At 46.1% G+C, this 19,346-nt stretch overlaps 1 protein-coding gene across 8 annotated transcripts in view; it reads right to left on the bottom strand.

Annotated features, from left to right (window-relative positions):
- The window catches only part of ZMIZ1 (zinc finger MIZ-type containing 1), a 506,199-nt gene that overhangs the window by 22,929 nt on the left and 463,924 nt on the right, over positions 1–19,346 (bottom strand). For 6 of the 8 annotated variants that reach the window (XM_085604895.1, XM_085604876.1, XM_085604904.1 and 3 more), the window contains 4 exons: positions 18,224–18,291; positions 17,710–17,778; positions 15,487–15,746; positions 14,660–14,823 (listed from right to left, as the gene is read on the bottom strand). In XM_085604895.1, the coding sequence (XP_085461021.1) occupies positions 14,660–14,823; positions 15,487–15,746; positions 17,710–17,778; positions 18,224–18,291 (561 nt within the window). The remainder of the gene's footprint in view (positions 1–14,659; positions 14,824–15,486; positions 15,747–17,709; positions 17,779–18,223; positions 18,292–19,346) is intronic. The other 2 variants (XM_085604940.1, XM_085604886.1) reach the window with 1 other exon arrangement.

Here is a 19,346-nt window from a genome sequence, read left to right as displayed (position 1 = left end):
AGGTGGGACTTTTGGTAGTTCACCGTGAAGCCTAGCTGATGAAGCAGTTGGATGGTGCTGTTTGTATGTTGCACGCATTGGTGGTAGGACGCGGCTTTTATGAGCCAGTCGTCTAAGTAAGGGAAGACGTGAATATGTTGACGTCTGAGGTGTGCTGCTACTACTGCTAGGCATTTGGTAAACACCCGTGGTGCAGTGGTGACCCCGAAGGGGAGAACCTTGAATTGGTAATGTTGCCCGTCCACCACGAACCTGAGGTATTTTCTGTGAGAGGGGTGTATTGGAATGTGAAAGTACGCGTCTTTCAGATCCAGTGTTGTGAGAAAGTCTCCCTGGCAGAGGAGTGGGAGGACTTGTTGTAAGGTGACCATGTGAAAGTGGTCTGAATGTATGTAGGCATTTAGAGGCCGGAGATCCAGAATGGGTCTGAGGGTCTCGTCTTTCTTTGGGATTAAGAAATATAGGGAGTAGACCCCTAGATTTCGTTGATTGCCGGGTACCTGCTCTATGGCGTGTTTCTGGAGGAGCGAGAGTACCTCTTGTTTGAGCAGTGTGGAATGCTCTTGGGACATTGGACGGTGCCTTGGTGGGATATTGGGTGGGGTAGATGTTAGCTCGAGGCAGTACCCTGACCGAATGATTTGGGTCACCCATTTGTCCGATGTTATGGACTCCCATACGTGGATAAAATCTTGTAGTCTGCCCCCGACCGGAGTGGAATGGTCTGGGGGGAGCGAAGGGGAGTCATTGTGCGGGTGGGGTGGCAGAACGGGTATTGTTGGTTTTGCCCCTGCCCTTATTGTTGTTGCCTCTGTAACCACCTCTTTGGTTGCCCTTTGAAAAGGTATTTTGAGGAGGGGATTTGTAGGAGGTAGAGGCATTATCGGTGGAGGAGCCTCTACCTGTGCCACGAAAGGACGAGCGTCGAAAGGAACGCTTAGAGGCTTGGGTCTGGAGCGCTCCCATAGACTTCGCTGTGTCTGTATCTTTCTTCATTTTTTCGAGCGCTTCGTCTACCTTTGGGCCAAAGAGTGTTTGCTGGTCAAAGGTGTGATTAAGTATTGATGTCTGGACCTCAGGCTTGAACCCTGATATCCTGAGCCAGGCATGGCGGCGAAGCAGGACACTGGTGTTTATGGCTCTAGAAGCAGTGTCTGCTGCATCGAGGGCACACTTAATGGAGGTGTTTGTGATTAGTTTGCCCTCCTGTATCAGGTCATGAGCTTGACGTTTGTATTTCTCTGGAAGGTGCTGCATAAGAGCCTCTAATTCATCATAGTGTGCTCTATCATATCGCGCAAGCAGTGCTTGTGTATTTGCAATGCGCCACATGTTTGCAGCCTGGTAGGCGGTGCGTTTACCAGACGCGTCCAGAAGTTTAGATTCCTTGTCTGGTGGTGGGGCATCTCCTGAGGATTGGGAGTTAGCCCGCTTTCTAGCTGTGGAGACAACTAGGGAATCTAGAGGAGCAGGGCCCTTGATGTATGCAGGGTCTGTGGGTGCCGCCTTGTACTTCTTCTCTATTCTAGGGTTTAGTACTCTGGCTCTGACAGGGTCTTTGAATACCTCTGTAGCGTGCTTGGTGACACCCTTAAGCATGGGTAAAATAGCAGTGGAACGATCTTGTAAATCAAATGTATCCAGTAGGAAGTCTTCTTCCACTGGTTCAGTGTGCATGTCCACCCCATGGTAGTGTGCTGCTCTCTGCACTAAATGGTGAAACCCTAAAGAGTCCTCTGGAGGAGACGGCCTTGATGGGTATAGGTCGTCTTGAGGTACATTGGGTACATCAGGGTTATTATAATCCTCCCATGGATCTGGGGTCCCTGGTGGAGTGGAATCCATTGGGGCGTCCCCTGGGTCATTGTCCGGGTCCCCGTCATCCGGATCTGGGGATGGGGCCGGATCGTAGTGAGGTAAAGGTGGAGGGGGTGGTGGTGGGAGGGGGGGTGGCAGTGGGGAGGGTACTCTAAGGGGAGAAGTAGCTGAGTCCCTCTTTTTGGGTGGAGGAGGAGGAGCCGGAGCCTCAAGGCGACGCTTCTTAGTAATCACAGTCAAAAGGCCAGTCTTTGGATCTCTGGACAAAGTCTTTTGTAAAGGGTCTGGTGTAAACAGAGCCAATGGCGCCGAGTCGTTTGTCGGCACCGGCGATTTCGGAACCGGAGGTTTCGATGTTCTGTGTACGCCATGCTTTTTGGAGGTCTCCGTGTGTTTCGGCGTCGAATGCTGTTTCGGCGCCGGAGCGTCGGTGCCGACCGATTTCTGTTTGTGTTTGGTCGGCGCCGAGTGTCCAGGCTTCGGCACCGGTGGTTTCGGAGTCGAGCTGGATTTTGCAGGCTTCGGTGCCGAGTGGTGTTTATCGGCACCGGGCGTCGGCTGGCTCGATCCCGAGCTGCCGTGAGACTTTGAGTGCTTCGACACCGGGCCCGAAGGTGGGGTGATCGAGGCTTTGGTTTTGGTTTTGCCCAGGCCGGCAGGCGAGGGAGTAACCGGAGTCTCTTTGGTTTTCGGTGCGGGGCTGGGAGGGGGCATTGTACTCACGGCCCGCTGTCCTGGTGTTACGTCCTCCAGGTCTGAGTCGTCGGCCTCGGAAGCGCTGACGATGTCTTCTCCCAGTTCGGTGTGTGTCTGCCCCGAAGCTTCGGCGTCGTCTCCGAAGATGTCCGGTGGAGCTGTCGAGGATGAGTGCGCCATGGTGCGTCGAGCCCTTCGATCTCGGATCGTTTTCTTCGATCGAAAAGACTTGCAGGCGGGGCAGTCTCGAGCCTCGTGTTCCGGAGAGAGGCAAAGGTTACACACCTGATGGAGGTCGGTGTGGGGAAATTTAGACCCACATTTTGGGCACTTTTTAAACGGAGTCCTTTCCATCGGCCGGGACCGGAGTCGCGGAGGGCCCGAAGGCCGGTGTCGATGTACGGGATGGAAAAAGTGCCGCTTCGAGAGATGAAGATGAAGGAACTCGAAGAATCGAGGATTTTCCGTCGAGGCTGGAACCGTAGAAGTTCGAAGCCGGAGCACGAAGTATCACATCCGAGCCCGATGGCGGAAAAAAACAATCTGAGGATGGAGCCGAAGCCCATGCGCAGTACGGACCGAAGGAGGAGTCACCAAACTCGTGACTTCCAAAGACGGTCCAAGAAGAAAAACAAACTGCAAACATCCGGGCCCAACACCAGATGGCGACCTATGCTAAGTGTACAATCTGCAGCTCATATGCCTCGAACAAGCTGTTTTCCAGGTGAGAAACTGTAGCTCGCATTTATGCATTGGTTCGAAGGGCGGACCCATTAGTCGTGTAAGAACTAAATTTAGGTTCCATACAGGGGAAGGTGGTGCCCTGGGAGGAATTACTCGTTTAAGGCCTTCCATGAAGGCTTTAATAGCGGGCACTCTGAAGAGAGATAAATGCTGTCTGTTTTGTAGATAAGCAGCGATCGCTGCTAGGTGTAGGCATATGGATGAATATGCCAGGTTACACCTGTGAAGATGGAGCAGATAGCATATGATGTGCTGTATGGATGCATCTAAAGGGTTGATTGTATTGTTACGGCAGTAAATAACAAATCTTTTCCACTTTGCGGCATAACATGCTCTAGTGGTAGGACGTCTGGCTTCCATGATGATGTTCATGCAATCAGGGGGAAGGTTAAGGTATCCGAATTCTAGGATTTCAGGAGCCAGATCGCCAGGTTGAGCTGAGCTGGGTCCGGGTGCCTGATTTCTCCATGGTTCTGGGTTAGGAGGTATGGGGATAGGTGCAGTTTTTGATGTGGTACCACTGATAGTTGTAGTAGCGTGGTGTACCACGGCTGCCTGGCCCACGTCGGAGCTACCAGAATGAGTGTGAGGGAGTGCTGTTGTAGCTTCCTGACCACTAATGGAATTAGTGGGAGAGGTGGAAAGGCGTATGCAAATCTGCCTGACCAGTTCATCCATATCGCATTGCCCTTGGACAATGGGTGTGGGTATCTGGCGGCGAAGCTTGGGCATTTTTTGTTTTCGTGGGTGGCGAAGAGGTCTATCTGAGGATGCCCCCACTGTTGGAAGAATGGTTGAAGAACTTGCGGATGCAGTTCCCATTCGTGTAGTTGTTGCGTTTGTCTGCTGAGCAGATCTGCCATGGTGTTTTGTACGCCTGGAACGTGTTGTGGCAGGAGAAAGATGTTTTGGGGAATTGCCCATCTCCATATGCTCTGGGCTAAGCGGGAGAGCTGGGGAGAGTGTGTCCCCCCCTGTTTTTGGATATAATACATTGCAGTCATGTTGTCTGTGCGAATGAGGACTGCTTTGCCCGAAATCTGTTTTTGGAAAGATTTTAGGGCTAGAAAGATCGCCAAGAGCTCCAGATGGTTGATGTGGAGTAATTTTTGCTGTGGCGTCCATAAACCTTGCATTGTGAGGTGTAGGAGGTGCGCTCCCCAGCCGGAGAGCGATGCGTCCGCTGTTAGAATCACCTGAGGAACCGGGTCCAGGAACGGCCGCCCTTTTGAAAGGTTTGTGGTGTTCCACCACTGCAGAGAGTGATGTGTGCGGCCGTCCACCAACACAAGATCCGTCAGCTGACCCTGGGCCTGGTTCCACTGTTGTGCTTGGCACTCTTGAAGTGGACGCATGTGTAGTCTTGCATGGGGCACTATAAAGATGCAAGACGCCATCATTCCTATGAGCTTCATGAACACTCTTGCTGGAAGAGAGTGTTGGGGAAGGAATGTTTTGCGTAAGGCTTGAATGCTTGTGATTCTGGCTGTGTTTGGATAGGCAATACCTTTGGAGGTGTCTATAGTGGCCCCGAGGTATTGCTTTGTGTGAGATGGTATGAGGTGGGACTTTTGGTAGTTCACCGTGAAGCCTAGCTGGTGGAGCAGTTGGATGGTGCTGTTTGTATGCTGCACGCATTGATGGTAAGACGCGGCTTTTATCAGCCAGTCGTCTAAGTAAGGGAAGACGTGAATGTGTTGACGTCTGAGGTGTGCTGCTACTACCGCTAGGCATTTGGTAAACACCCGTGGTGCGGTGGTGACCCCGAAGGGGAGAACCGTGAATTGGTAATGTTGCCCGTCCACCACGAACCTGAGGTATTTTCTGTGAGAGGGGTGTATTGGAATGTGAAAGTATGCGTCTTTCAGATCCAATGTTGTGAGAAAGTCTCCCTGACAGAGGAGCGGGAGGACTTGTTGTAGGGTGACCATATGGAAATGGTCTGAATGTATGTAGGCATTTAGAGGCCGGAGGTCCAGAATGGGCCTGAGGGTCCCGTCTTTCTTTGGTATTAGGAAATATAGGGAGTGAACCCCTAGATTTTGCTGATTGATGGGGACCTGCTCTATAGCGTGTTTTTGGAGGAGGGAGAGTACCTCCTGTTTGAGCAGTGTGGAATGTTCTTGAGACATTGGGCGGTGCCTTGGTGGGATATTGGGTGGGGTAGATGTTAGCTCGAGACAGTACCCTGACCGAATGATTTGGGTCACCCATTTGTCCGATGTTATGGACTCCCATGCGTGGATAAAGTTTTGTAGTCTGCCCCCGACCGGAGTGGAATGGTCTGGGGGGAGCGGAGGGAAGTCATTGTGTGGGCGGGGTGGCAGAACGGGTGTTGTTAGTTTTGCCCCTGCCCTTATTGTTGTTGCCTCTGTAACCACCCCTTTGGTTGCCCTTTGAAAAGGTATTTTGAGGAGGGGATTTGTAGGAGGTAGAGGTGTTATCGGTGGAGAAGCCTCTGCCTGTGCCACGAAAGGAGGAGCGTCGAAAGGAACGTTTAGACGCTTGTGTTTGGAGTGCCCCCATAGACTTTGCTGTGTCTGTGTCCTTTTTCATCTTTTCCAACGCTTCGTCTACCTTGGGCCCAAAGAGCGTTTGTTGGTCAAAGGGGTGATTGAGTATGGATGCCTGGACTTCAGGCTTAAACCCCGAGATCCTGAGCCAGGCATGGCGACGAAGCAGGACACTGGTATTTATGGCTCTAGAAGCAGTGTCGGCTGCATCGAGGGCACACTTAATGGAGGTGTTTGTAATGAGTTTACCCTCCTGTATTAGCTCATGAGCCCTACGCTTGTGTTTCTCGGGGAGGTGCTGCATAAGAGCCTCAAGTTCATCGTAGTGTGCTCTGTCATAGCGCGCAAGTAGCGCTTGTGTGTTTGCAATGCGCCACATGTTTGCAGCTTGAGAGGCGGTGCGCTTGCCAGACGCGTCTAGGAGTTTGGATTCCTTGTCTGGCGGTGGGGCTTCTCCTGAGGACTGGGAGTTAGCCCGCTTTCTAGCTGTAGAGACAACTAGGGAATCTAAGGGAGCAGGGCCCTTAATGTATGCAGGGTCTGTGGGTGCCGCCTTATACTTTTTCTCTATTCTAGGGTTTAGTACCCTGGCCCTGACAGGGTCTTTGAACACCTCGGCGGCATGCTTGGTGACACCCTTAAGCATGGGTAAGATAGAGGTGGATTTGTCCTGTATGTCGAATGTATCCAGTAAGAAGTCGTCTTCCACTGGTTCAGTGTGCATGTCCACCCCATGGTAGTGTGCTGCTCTCTGCACTAAATGATGGAACCCTAAGGAGTCCTCTGGAGGAGACGGCCTGGATGGGTATAGGTCGTCCTGAGGAGTATCGGGTACATCAGGGTTATTGTAATCCTCCCACGGGTCTGGGGTCCCTGGTGGAGTGGGATCCATTGGGGCGTCCGCCGGATAATTGTCCGGGTCCCCGTCGTCCGGATCTGGGGACGGGGCCGGAGAGTAGTGAGGTAAAGGTGGCGGAGACCTGGGAGGGGGTGGAGGAGGTGGAGGAGGTGGAGGAGGTAGGGGAGGTGGTAGTGGGGAGGGCACTCTGAGGGGAGAAGTCGCAGAGTCCTTCCGTTTGGGTGGTGGAGGAGGAGCCGGAGTATCAAGGCGTCTTTTCTTGATAATTAAAGTCAATAGTCCAGTCTTTGGATCTTTGGACAGAGTCTTTTGTAGAGGGTCTGGTGTAAACAGAGCCAGTGGCGTCGAATCGTCCGTCGGCACCGGTGATTTCGGAACCGAGGACTTCGATGGTTTGTGTGCGCCATGCTTTTTTGGGGCCTCCGGTTTTTTCGGCGTCGAAGGAGTTTTCGGCACCGGAGCGTCGGTGCCGACAGATTTATGTTTGTGTTTGGTCGGCACCGAGAGTCCAGGCTTCGGCACCGGTGGCTTCGGAGTCGAGCTGGATATTGCTTTCTTCGGTGCCGGATGCTGTTTTTCGGCACCGGGCGTCGGCTGGCTCGATCCCGAGCTGCCGTGAGACTTTGGATGCTTCGACACCGAGCCCGAAGGTGGGGTGATCGAAGCTTTGGTCTTGGTTTTGCCCAGGCCGGCAGGCGAGGGAGTAACCTGAGTCTCTTTGGTTTTGGGCGCGGGGGTGGGAGGGGGCACAGTACTCACGGCCCGCTGCGCCGGTGTGATGTCCTCCACGTCGGAGTCGTCGGCCTCGGAAGCGCGGACGACGTCTTCTTCCTGCTCGGTGTGTGTTTGCCCCGAAGCTTCGGCGCCGTCTCCGAAGATGTCCGGTGGAGCTGCAGACGATGAGTGCGCCATGGTGCGTCGAGCTTTTCGATCCCGGATGGTTTTCTTCGATCGAAAAGACTTACAGGCGGGGCAGTCTCTGGCCTCGTGTTCTGGAGAGAGGCAAAGATTACACACCTGATGGAGGTCGGTGTGGGGAAATTTAGACCCACATTTTGGGCACTTTTTGAACGGAGTCCTTTCCATCGGCCGGGACCGGAGTCGAGGAGGGCCCGAAGGCCGGTGCCGATGTACGGGATGGAGAAAAGTGCCGCTTCGAGAGATGGAGATAATGATGAAGAAACTCGAAGAAACGAGGATTTTCCGTCGAGGCTGGAACCGTAGAAGTTCGAAGCCGGAGCACGAAGTATCACATCCGAGCCCGATGGCGGAAAAAAACAATCTGAGGATGGAGCCGAAGCCCATGCGCAGTACGGACCGAAGGAGGAGTCACCAAACTCGTGACTTCCAAAGACTGTCCAAGAAGAAAAACAAACTGCAAACATCCGGGCCCAACACCAGATGGCGATCTATGCTAAGTGTACAATCTGCAGCTCATATGCCTCGAACATTCAATTGTTATTTCCTATGAAGTTTACATGCACACCACACACAGAGGGACTTGCAGGGCACAAGGTGGATTGAAAAGTACTGCCCTATTCACACCGGGAGATTTGAGAGTGGTAATTGCTACACAGCACTGAATTCACAACCGAGCAGGGAAGCACTGAGCCTACGAGCCCACTCTGGTACAGGGACAATAGGCTTCAGCAGCAGGTTGAGTACTGGGAAACAGATGCAGTCAGAGAAAGAGGTATTAGTTATAGAGGTCAAGCTCATCAAAAGGCACTAATGACGAGTTTAGAGTTAACAGGGAAACGAAAAGAGCAACAGAAAGTAAGAGCAGAATAGTGGAATGAAAGGAAGGCAGGCTTGGTCCAGGGGCAGATAGGCTGGTTCGGTGCAAAGAAATATTGGAGTCAGGAGAAAGGGCAAAATGGTTCGTACCTAATGGAAGTTGTCAAGATGAAGTTAGATAAGAAATTATTAAAGGGGGTGGCAACTGTTCGGCGGTAAAGGGAATAGTTAATGTTCGTTCTAGTGCTGTGAGAACATATTAATCTGCATGGCAAAAAGCAGATGGTTGGTGTTATGTACCTGAGCTCAAACGGCCTTATGACAACAGCAACAAGGTGTCCGTGGTGATCCCATTCCAAAGTAGGTTTGGGAGACTAAATGGCTGCTGAATCCACGCTCAACATATTTAAAAAACATGGCAGAAGACCACAAAAGAAGTGAATTGTGCGGCAAAATTAACCGCAGCATACATAGAACTAGGTTCACTTAAAAACATAAGTGTGCAACAAGAACGCATTGGTCTTCCTGTACTGCACAATAAAGCAGAATTATCGAAAATACATAAATCTGTCCTCCAGAATAGAATGTTTGTAAGTACTGGTTTACAGCACTGAAGAATTGGATATGCATTACTATGCAGCAGATAATGGATTATGTAGCAAATGCGGTAATATAAGTGGTCTTCTCCCCCCCCCTTATTTTTTTCTTTAAAAAAGGCCATTCATTAGTGAAGCAGGTACTGCTGCCAGGTGTGTAAGTGGCCACTGCTGGTTATCAATAATTAAACAGATGCAGCAGGATTGGGGCCCATGGGTTTGAGGGGCCCACAGCATCACAGTTATCACGGTCTACCATTAAAAAAGGGGCATGGGAGCTTATTTTCCTTTTAAGCATTAGGACTGAGGTCACCTTTGCAGAAAAAAAGGAGACCACGTGTGGGAGCTTTATTTTTTTCGGAAAGGGACAGAGAACCGGATTCAAAATCGGAGTGATGGTCAGGCATAGCGGGGAAGAGGTGAAAGATGCAGAGGAGATAGCTGCTACTCAGGACTGCTCTTATCAATAATACAGCAGGTGTAGTTGCAGTGGGGTCTAAGAGTGTGAGGGGCTCACAACACCCCAATTATGGGGAGCAGTCTTTTTGGGACCATACATGTTTGATGCATTTACTGTTTTATAAGTACCATACTTAGTGTGGTTTATGAGCTATAGAAAAAGTACTCCTGAAATCATCTCATAAGTTCCGCCCCTTGCACACAGTCATGTCTCCCCCGCTACACCAATCGTTGCCTTAAAGTTTTGTAGGAGGTTCTGACCTCAAAACATTTTGCTTAAGGGGGGCTCAGAGCAAAAAAGTTTGAAGACCTCTGCCCTATGGTGACATGCTTCATCATAGAGTCCCCTCTTCACACTGGCACTGCAAGGTAACCAGTGTGGGCTACTGCTCTCCCATAGGTGAGAGGCGGGGGTTGTTGTCAACCGCACACCAAGTGCTATCTTTTGTGTGGGGAGGGGTGACAGAGTGCAAAGAAAAAGCGTATGTGGGTTAAAACTATCTCTTGGTGGGTAAAGATGAATTTTATTCTGTTACCCTCAATGGAAATTCATCTTTGCCCACCAAGAGATAGTTTTAACTGACATACACTTTTTCTTTGCACTCTGCCCCGCCCTCCCCACATAAAAGATAGCACTTGGTGTGCGATTGAGAACAACCCACGTTCCTCTCCTACAGGAGAGTACTAGTCCACACTGGGTACCTTTGCGGTCCCAGTGTGAAGAGGGGAACCTATGATGAAGCATGTCACCCTAGGGTGAGTGAGGGTTCATGTCTTAACACAGCAGTGCTTCCCAGTCCCTCACATATTTTTTCTTCTTTTTTGTAGTTTGGATTGGGTTAAATACTCCAATAAAAAAAAACTTTTGTGAGATACATTTGATGCTATGATCATACCCAATTCAATGCACTGGGGACTCACTTCCATTGTGGACCCACCTTAGATCAAAATAATTGGCCGTTCGTTGATACAAGAAGGGACAGTCAAAGCTGAACTGGCGATGGAAGAAGGGGTAATACCCAGCTCTCTCATAGTGCAAAAAACATCTGATTATCTATCAAAGTTATTGTTTAGGAGTTGGCGACCAACTGCTGGAGACACGACTCAAGCAAACAGGTTGTGAAAAAACACACCAATATTAGCACTGAATGGCCTCCAGTGATTGTCTAACTACAACATGCTTCTGGAAAGCTAAAGATGCCGTTTAAATGAATATGAATAGAAAGGACATGAGGCAGACCATCAATTCACTACTAAAGAATATCCAACTAATAGTTCATCAATACAACACTTAGAAGTTTCAATAACTGAGGCATTCACACAGTAAATGGTGGATCCAGACAGTGATTTGTGTCCTCCGTTATGCTGAATCAGAATTTAATGCCTCCTCTAGCATCCTGTTTATGAATGATGTTCTCAGCCCTTTCTTTCGGAATGTCCACCAAAAAAAGCAGGAGAAATGAAGATCCAATTAGAGCTAAAATTTAAGAATACCTGAGGAATGCAGAAACACTGAGAGGAATATCAACTCACTGTCTCACAAACACTTAGTAGGTTCCGGTATTTCATTGTTGTATCGATGACAACTGCTTCAGTAATGCAATTGTGGTCGATATTTCATGATAAGAGAGAAGATGAGCTTTAAGCCATCAAAGTGGTATCTGACTTCTCCACTAGAAAATTTAAAAAAAGGCTACTGTGGACTCGACCTGTGAGCCAGTCCAAAATGATTAATAGATTAACTGACAGGAGTCATCCAGCATACAGTTTCCTATCAAATGTGCAAAAGAAATAGCATTATATACAGGACAGGCAGGAGTTTCGGTAAAGGGTATCTGGGCACCGATCAAGCTGAGAAGAGCTCAATCTGTGCCATGAAACAAAATCTATATAACCCAGCAGTTTCATGAGCCTCTGGATCGCTGAATGACGAGTTGTTAGTGTATTCCAATGTTAGAAGGTATAAACCCCCATTTATAGCAAATGGGTTGATCTCTGTATTGAAGCATCACTCCCATTCCACACATCCTCCCTAAGAATATAGGAAGACATCTCTGGAACTTGGGAGAGAGGTGGGTACAGTCCGATGGTTGTACAGATACAAGAGTTTCTTAAATTAAAAAAATTTTAAAACAGGCTTTGGTCCGGAAGCCATTGTGAGTCCAAAGTCATGCTAGAAATAATCAGGGGGTGTGAAGGAGATAAAACGATATCGTAGGATTTCATTCCTGCTGCTAAAAAAATCCAATAGCAGAACCTCAACCAATTTTATTTATAAGCAAAAAACAAGTCAACGAAACCTAGTACCAGTAGGCTACGGCTCCCAATATGTGTCCTAACACTGGCCTAGTCACTGTGTGATGCCTGCTGACACTATTAGACGTTTTCCCCTCATCAGTGTGAAAAATATAGCCTGTCCTGAGATCTAATGTATTTAGATTTCCCTTCCGTAGTCACCCAGACAACACCTGAAGTCTTTTAATGCACGGTAAAGGAACAAACAAGAGAATTTTGTACTGAAGATGAAAAGCAACACCCAACACACTGGTGAAGAGGTGTCGCACCTTTGTGATTTCTGTGGTACTGTATTTGTGTACAGTAGAGGCAGCCCATGGCCTGTTAAATTGCAATTTATTTTCTTTGTTTACTATTTCCCTTCGTAAAAAACCCAGAATCTTTACCCTGATTTGAGGAACTGTTTAAACATTTTCCAGATTACTTAACCTCCAGTCACACTTAGTTTATCATTTTGTGTCAACTTTAAAAAAAAGCATTTGTACACGTTTAAACTAAAAAATATATTAAAGATTATAATGTAGGTGTTTGAAAAATTGTACGGATTTACGAACAGACTGAATGTAGCACAAAAAGTTGGTTTTGCTCGTAATCCACAGAAAACATTTAGCATTAAAAATAGTTGTGGTACGTTGCTGAACTGGTTAAACTGATGCCTTTTTGAGTCATTTGTAACATTCTGTTAGGTATTAAAAAATCTAAATATAACAGGCTGTACAGCAGCCACTCATTTTGGACTGTTAAGCATTAGAAATGGGAACCTCGTCCAAATAATAGTTTTGAGGCACGTTGAAAACAAAAACAAACAGGCTGCAAGGTTACTGCACAGAAAAAATAAGCTTTGAATTAAAGCACAGATATATCAGCTTCATGTTTGGTTGAAGAACAATCTACTATTACTGGAATTTCCTTTCTCGTTATAATGCAGTGGCTATTTGAGCATGTTGGTTCTACAGAGACAAATGTTCTTGTTGGCCAGTAAAGGTAAGCCTGTGATTTTCAACAGTCAAAAAATATGTTTCATTTCCTAGCACATTGTTTGAGGAATAAACTACGCTTGAGCGATATAATGTGCACTCAGGTATTGAATTTCAAGCAGATATGTCATTGCTCTGGTTATTCAATAAACATTTAGAGATCCACAGAAGTTCATTTATCAACAGGATTTTCTTACAATAAACACAAATCCCCAAAATCTAACCAGAAGAGAGATTACAGTCTCCAAAGAGCCTTAAAGCCCATCAAAAGAATATCTATCTTTATAGTTTAAAAGTCAGTGCTTCAAGTTAGTTTAGAATCGTTATGTAGGATAAATCTTACACATTTCTTTGTACGTATTGCCTTCTCTGTGGTTTCTAGATCGCTAAGCCCCAGTCTGAACCATATCCAAATGTGTAGGCTTTAGTGATAAGGTTATGAAGTTATTTTAATATTCTCCACATTTTTTGTAATGATTGAGTCTTCCTAATGATTGAGCCTTCCTGAGCTGCCTCTGTTCTCTGACTTACAAAGGTCATCAAAGTTCTATCTTTGTATCCAATCTCTCCAAGCTACACATGAAGCCACTGCCCTCAATAGCAACAAATAACATCACCAATAATCAGATTACAAGACATATTCAGAATCGTAAACTCTAAATAAAGTCCCTAGTATTCTGGGAGACTTCAGCGTCCCTTAATTTAATTGGAATCCAAATAGAATTTTTTCTCCTATGAAGCTACCTACTAAACCATTTGAAAATTCAGTCTCTTAGAATCTCCACCTACTTGGGCCCTTCGAAAAAAGTCTGATGGCTTATTGTGGGTGACAATTTTGCCTTACAACCAAAAGTAATCAGATAATAAGAGCCTGCCTTCTCTAAAAAAATGTTTTTTTTAAAACATGTCCCTGATGAAAAGGTCAAAAATGCGGTCCAGTTCTTGGTTCTTCCTCACAAAGGTGGGAATGTGGGAGAATCATTCCAACATCCTAGCTGCTGTTCCCAGGACCTGAAGTACCCCCAATTAAACCGATTCATCCCTACAAGCCCTTATGATCAATTATGCACGGAAATATGATCATGTTCATTTAATATTGCAGATTCCTCGAGTACAGAGAAACTAAACCTGTTGAATAACCTAAAAGGCCCGTCCATCGCTCAACCTTAGTCTCATAGAGATAAACTCACTACTACTTGCAGATCTCATAAGAGAAGCATTTCTGACTTCTCCCCAAGAACTCCTCACACGCAGAGTACCAAGAAACTTAAACATGCCTGCTCATGATCTGCAAACATACCTTCTCATGATCGGCCCCCGCATGCCTAAAATTTACTCTAAAATTTCCTTGTGGCACTTATTCTCCAATAAGGCTGTGGAAACTCATCTTTTTTTCTATCCTTCCATTACTTCCCAATTCACGCTCTCTCTCCTTTCTTGGTTACCGGTACTTGGAAGACACAAAGTAATTTTTACTTCTTCTACTGTGATAAAGTGCTCCCATGCATGTGTGACTAGATCTGTGCTATAAATGCAATAACAAAAATAACACAAACAGTCTGCTTTAAGTATGTTGTGTATCTTTTTTAACTTGATGAATTAGCTCTACTATATCATTTCATCATACAAGAACTCAGAGAGCACAAGAGTTACGGGCGATGCACATTACTGAAACCGTCTCACATAGTAAATGGTTGTGCATGATCAACTAGAAGTCATAGTTAAAATGTGGAAATATTTCAATTTTCCATGCAGATCATTTAACTTTGCAATTTCAACATTTAATTTTTGAGACTGCTCAGATTTTGACAGTAACACTGCTCTTTGTATAGTACAAGGCTTTAGTTAGATACGAAAAATATCAAGATGGTGTCAGGGACGCAAACAGAGAGGTTTATTCTAATGTCAAAGGCAAGCAACAGAGAAGACAGGCCAGAGATGAGGTCTGGGAAGCGGGCTACTTACAGACTCTTGCATTGGGTGGCTTAAGGGCTTGTCCAAGGCCCCCATACTGTTTGGTAAGTCCGGCGGATGGGACAGCTGTGGACCATGCATGAAGTCATTCATGGTGGTGCCCCCGGGGTTCCCATGGGGAAAGTCAAAGTTGCCATGGCCCTGGTAGGTGTTGCCTAGAAGAGAAAAAAGTGGAACAATTTGTTTTGCACTTTCTACGTAGTAGCCCTAGGGGCAGCTGAGTGTGTAACATAGGAGAGTTTGTTCCGATGTGTGCATATCACATAAGCAACAATCAGGTGTTTAAAATGCTCACATTAAAACTGTGCTTTTCACATAGAAATACAAACATTCTGTACAATAGAGCTAATGAATCTGAGAAACTTAGAGCTGTTATGTCGCTAATTACATTCACATCTGGCACTGGGAGCAATCAAAAGTCTATTCAGTTTGCTTGTATGCCAGTATAAAACGTTAGTCTTCTAACTCTCCCTTGGACAGCCTTGGCAGATAAGCCATACTGAATCTGGCAAAGCTTCAGAACACTGTTCTTTCCTTGTGGAGGTCTGCAAAGATCACTGATATGGCACAGCATTGTAGCAGTTGAGAATTCTGTGCTGTCACTGCTTTTACTATGTTTGCTATGTGGTAGAACGAGAAGAGCATTCCCAAATATGTCACTGAAACACTTTAGCATAGTGGTGTTTCAAAGTCACTGACTTGCAAGATGTTCTCCCACTACTCGCAAGGTCTGGGCTTTCAAGGAGGGCCAGCTTCAACATAGGGAACGCACATTTTTATTTTTACAATTTGTTTTTTACCTAGCAGTGAAGACCTACCTTGGCCAATATATTCAGGGTTGTTGCCCCCGGGTGGTTGCTGGAGGGAGGAGTAGGGTGACGGTCCAGGGCCCAGAGCTGCTATCATTTCCATCACATTAGGCATGATCATTTGGCTGGGGCTCATGGTCTTGAAACGCTTGGAGGGCATGCCGTCTGGGTCATCTTTAATGTGGATCTCAGACTTAATGGCAACCGGCCGCCAGCTGCACGTTGGGTCGATCGTCACCTCTTCGAACTCAGAGCTGCAACACACAGGACTATTTGAATAAGAAACATTTTCAAGAGCCTGCTTGCACCAACAGTCCAGGTGAAAGAGCATCTAAGTGCTGAGACAGAACATCACCCAATACGGCCTGGGGCAAATACAGAGGAGCCATAGTTTCAGACCTTGGTCAAAAATGCAGGTTTAGCAGGGTCTGCAATCTTTTTTTAGGCAGAAAATATACAAATGAGACATGCAGTCTTCGTTTAATATCAATATCATCAGACTAAACAGGAGCCAAGGCAGGAGAGGCACTTCCTTGAAGGCAAAAACACTCAGGCTGTTGGGGTTTTCCTCCCCAAATACCAACCTTATGTTAAAGCAACTTGAAATCCTGTTTCAGAATGAGCAGGAAATGTGTTATGTCATCAGTAGATTGAAAAATGCTCCCAGTCTAAACACTTTTTCCAATCACATGATAAAACAAATATTTGTTAAAATTAATGATCAACAGTTACACACACATGTTAATATAGGGAACGTTTTTAAACGAAAGATCAACTCTAAACTCCCCTGTTTTCCTTGGTGCTCAAGCTGCCCTGGGCCTATGGCGGTTGAAGATAAATTGTCGACATAAAAAATTCTATTCTGGGGAGTGGAGAGAATTTCAAGGATATACGCCTTCTAAGATAAAATAGTAGTTGCATTCCACTGCAAACAAACCATCCAGGATAATAGAAAAGTGGTTAATGGATGCAGAATGCCTAACTGTTGAAAAACAGGTAAACAACTTTCTGAAATTCCCATAAAAGTAATAGAAGTAAAACTAATCTTAAGAAAACTAATTAATACGCTAAACAAAAATAGTGTGACAACAAAATATAAAAGATTTGCTTAAAGAAAGCAGAACGGCATTTATAACTATTAAAAAGAAGGAGACCTTATGGTTTGTATATCAACCAGTGCTGGTTTTGCAATAATTATTTTTAGGATGTTCTAGGTACCATTCTTAAAACTAAAATAGGTACTGTAATTTCAAAATGGATCACCCAGTGATTCATCTGTAAGATACTAAGATGTTTTGAAATATTCTGTGCACTGCAAATGGGGTCAGCATGTTCACAATAAACTTAAGACACAATCTATTTTAACACAGGCAGAAAACTTAGTTTGAAAAACGAACTTGCTTACTTCTTGTGGCTCTATGACAAGAGTTTGGGACTCCTGTGTCCTCTTTCAATGCGCTGCTGCTCACATGTACCATTCATATTTTTGCCCCTCAAGCAGACACCTTGGGCCGTATTATGCATTGTGATTGGTTGCACCCAGCGCGCCTTTTAAAAGGCGCGCTGGGTGCAAACAATCACAAAGCGCCCCTATTATGATGTATACGCTGACCCCAGAGCAGCCACAAACTCGCGCACCCCCAGGGCAGCCACGAACTCGCACTGCCCTGGGGGCAGCGCATACATGTGAAAACACGGAGCAGCTGCACCAGTTTTTCACAGTGCAGGCGGCACCCGCCTGCACTTTTACAGGGTAACAGAGATCCCCCTACAAGGGGATGTCTGGAGTGTCTATAGGACCCCCTTTACCCCCTGCAGAGGGCTGCTCTCAGGAGGCGCACTGACAGTGGGCCACCTTTTAAATGGCACACTGTCAGTGCACCTCCTGAGGGCTGGTTTGACTCTGCGCCTGCGTCTGTAATATGGCACGGGCGCAAAGTCAAAGGAATTCCCTCATTTGCATAGGGCACGCCCCTATGTAAATGATGGAACACCCTCTGAAGGTAGTGCCGGCACTTTAAGTGTGCCAGCGCTATCGGTATTATAGAAGGGGACGCACAAGCATCTGCGCCCCCTTCTTTAATAGCAAAGTGCCCTGGGGGTGCACAAAGTGGGCACAAATACCATTTGTGCCCCCGGGGCACTTACTGTAATACGGCCCCTGGATTTTTCTACTGATACGATGCAGCAATCAGTGCAATAAAAAGAACGAAAACTAACTGTAACACTTACTTCTGAATGGCGTTGAGAATGCCCCACATGTACTGGTCCACCTCCAGACCTTCCAATAGCGCAGTTTTACTGCATAGGAGAAACAAGAGACAAAAAAGGGCGTTGAAGCAGCAGACCCTCTCTCATCATTTTATGCATGAATGTCACTAATAATCACGTGTTCTGAGCACCAGTAAAGGGCGGAATGTGGGACAGCCATTCACTGACTGCATATAGTTTAAATTTATACCAATAGAAGGAAGGCAGAAATGGATGGTGGGAGTGCGTTGATGCCCATGGTGCAATCTGCATCTACCATCTAGATTACGTATTCAGTTAGTGTAACCCAGGTCACAAAACCACACACCCCTTTATACAAAGCCCCATTCAACATGGACCAACTGTAGTCTGGCTAATATTTCAATGCAACTCAATCAGAGTGCTCGTTTCCTCAATGCTTCCTATCCGTAACAGTGCAACATGGCCAAGTAAATTGCAAAAACCAATTGTTGAAACTCCAGTCCCATGTACATACTTGCATACAGGACACCGCCACGTCCCTCGCTCACAGTTCAGCTGTAGGTAGGATTCGAGGTCAAAGCACTGCAAGAAGTCCAAAATAGACACAAACATTAGGCGATCGACCCAAGTACAAAGAATAAGGGTACAGGACGTTTCAGTTTCTTTTACATGTTGGTGGGAGTTTTAGGCAATCTTATTTTTCCATTTCAAATTGCGATAGCAAGAATGCTGACCAAAAGGCAGCCGAGCACTATCATGTACAAAATATAAACTAGAAGGCGTATCACATATCAATTTAAAATAAGAGAAACCCCTAAAACAATTGAAATTTGTTTGTCCACTTAAAATGATTCGTAATTTACTACACAAAAAGTTACACGCGGACTTCATGACCGAGGATAAAAAAAAATCTGAATCCGGTGATCACATAACAAAATACATTAACATTATCTATTCCCAACCATTTTCCAGAAATGAACATGGTTCCCTATTCACTTCAACAGCCTTCATCTTTTACCCCTCGATGTCACCGACTCCACGACTTTCAGAATAGGGCAGGGCAAAGAGTGCTAGGTACATGCCGATGGTAGATTTAAATAAGAAATGTTTACTAACTTTTATTTCTCTATTTATTTACTTTTTTAACTTTTGATGTTTTTTCCAGGCTCTTCAATAAAACCACTATTACTCAATCCACAGAAAAACAGGATTAAAAAATCATTCTAATCAAACCTCCTTTAAATTTTCAAATACGCATGGAAAAGGTGAGTAGACTGCGTGTTTGCACTGTCTTCAGTGCCTCAATGGTTATCATGCTGTTTTGTTCTCCCCAAAGTCTGCTTATTTGTGAAAGTAGTAGTGCTGGGTCGAAGGTTTTTGCAGTTTGAGCATTTCACAAGTGTGACCAACTCCTTCCGCCACTGCAATTATAGTTTTGCTCGGTGTTGTTTGAGGTTCAAAGATTAAACTACTCTCTTCAGAGTTATTACAGTGGGTCTATCTGTATTCCAACATCCAACAATATGAATTCAATCAGCCTTGTGTAGACAGTATTCATCAAATGAACATGTCACTATTTACTCAGTGGTGAACTCTATGCATTAATCTCCAAACTAACAGCGTACAGGATGCTCCTA

The sequence above is a fragment of the Triturus cristatus genome, chromosome 1_2, assembly GCF_964204655.1.
Source record: "Triturus cristatus chromosome 1_2, aTriCri1.1, whole genome shotgun sequence".
Lineage (NCBI taxonomy): Eukaryota > Metazoa > Chordata > Amphibia > Caudata > Salamandridae > Triturus > Triturus cristatus.
Note: the sequence above shows the minus strand (reverse complement) of the source record. Positions and strands in the feature narration are given on the sequence as shown.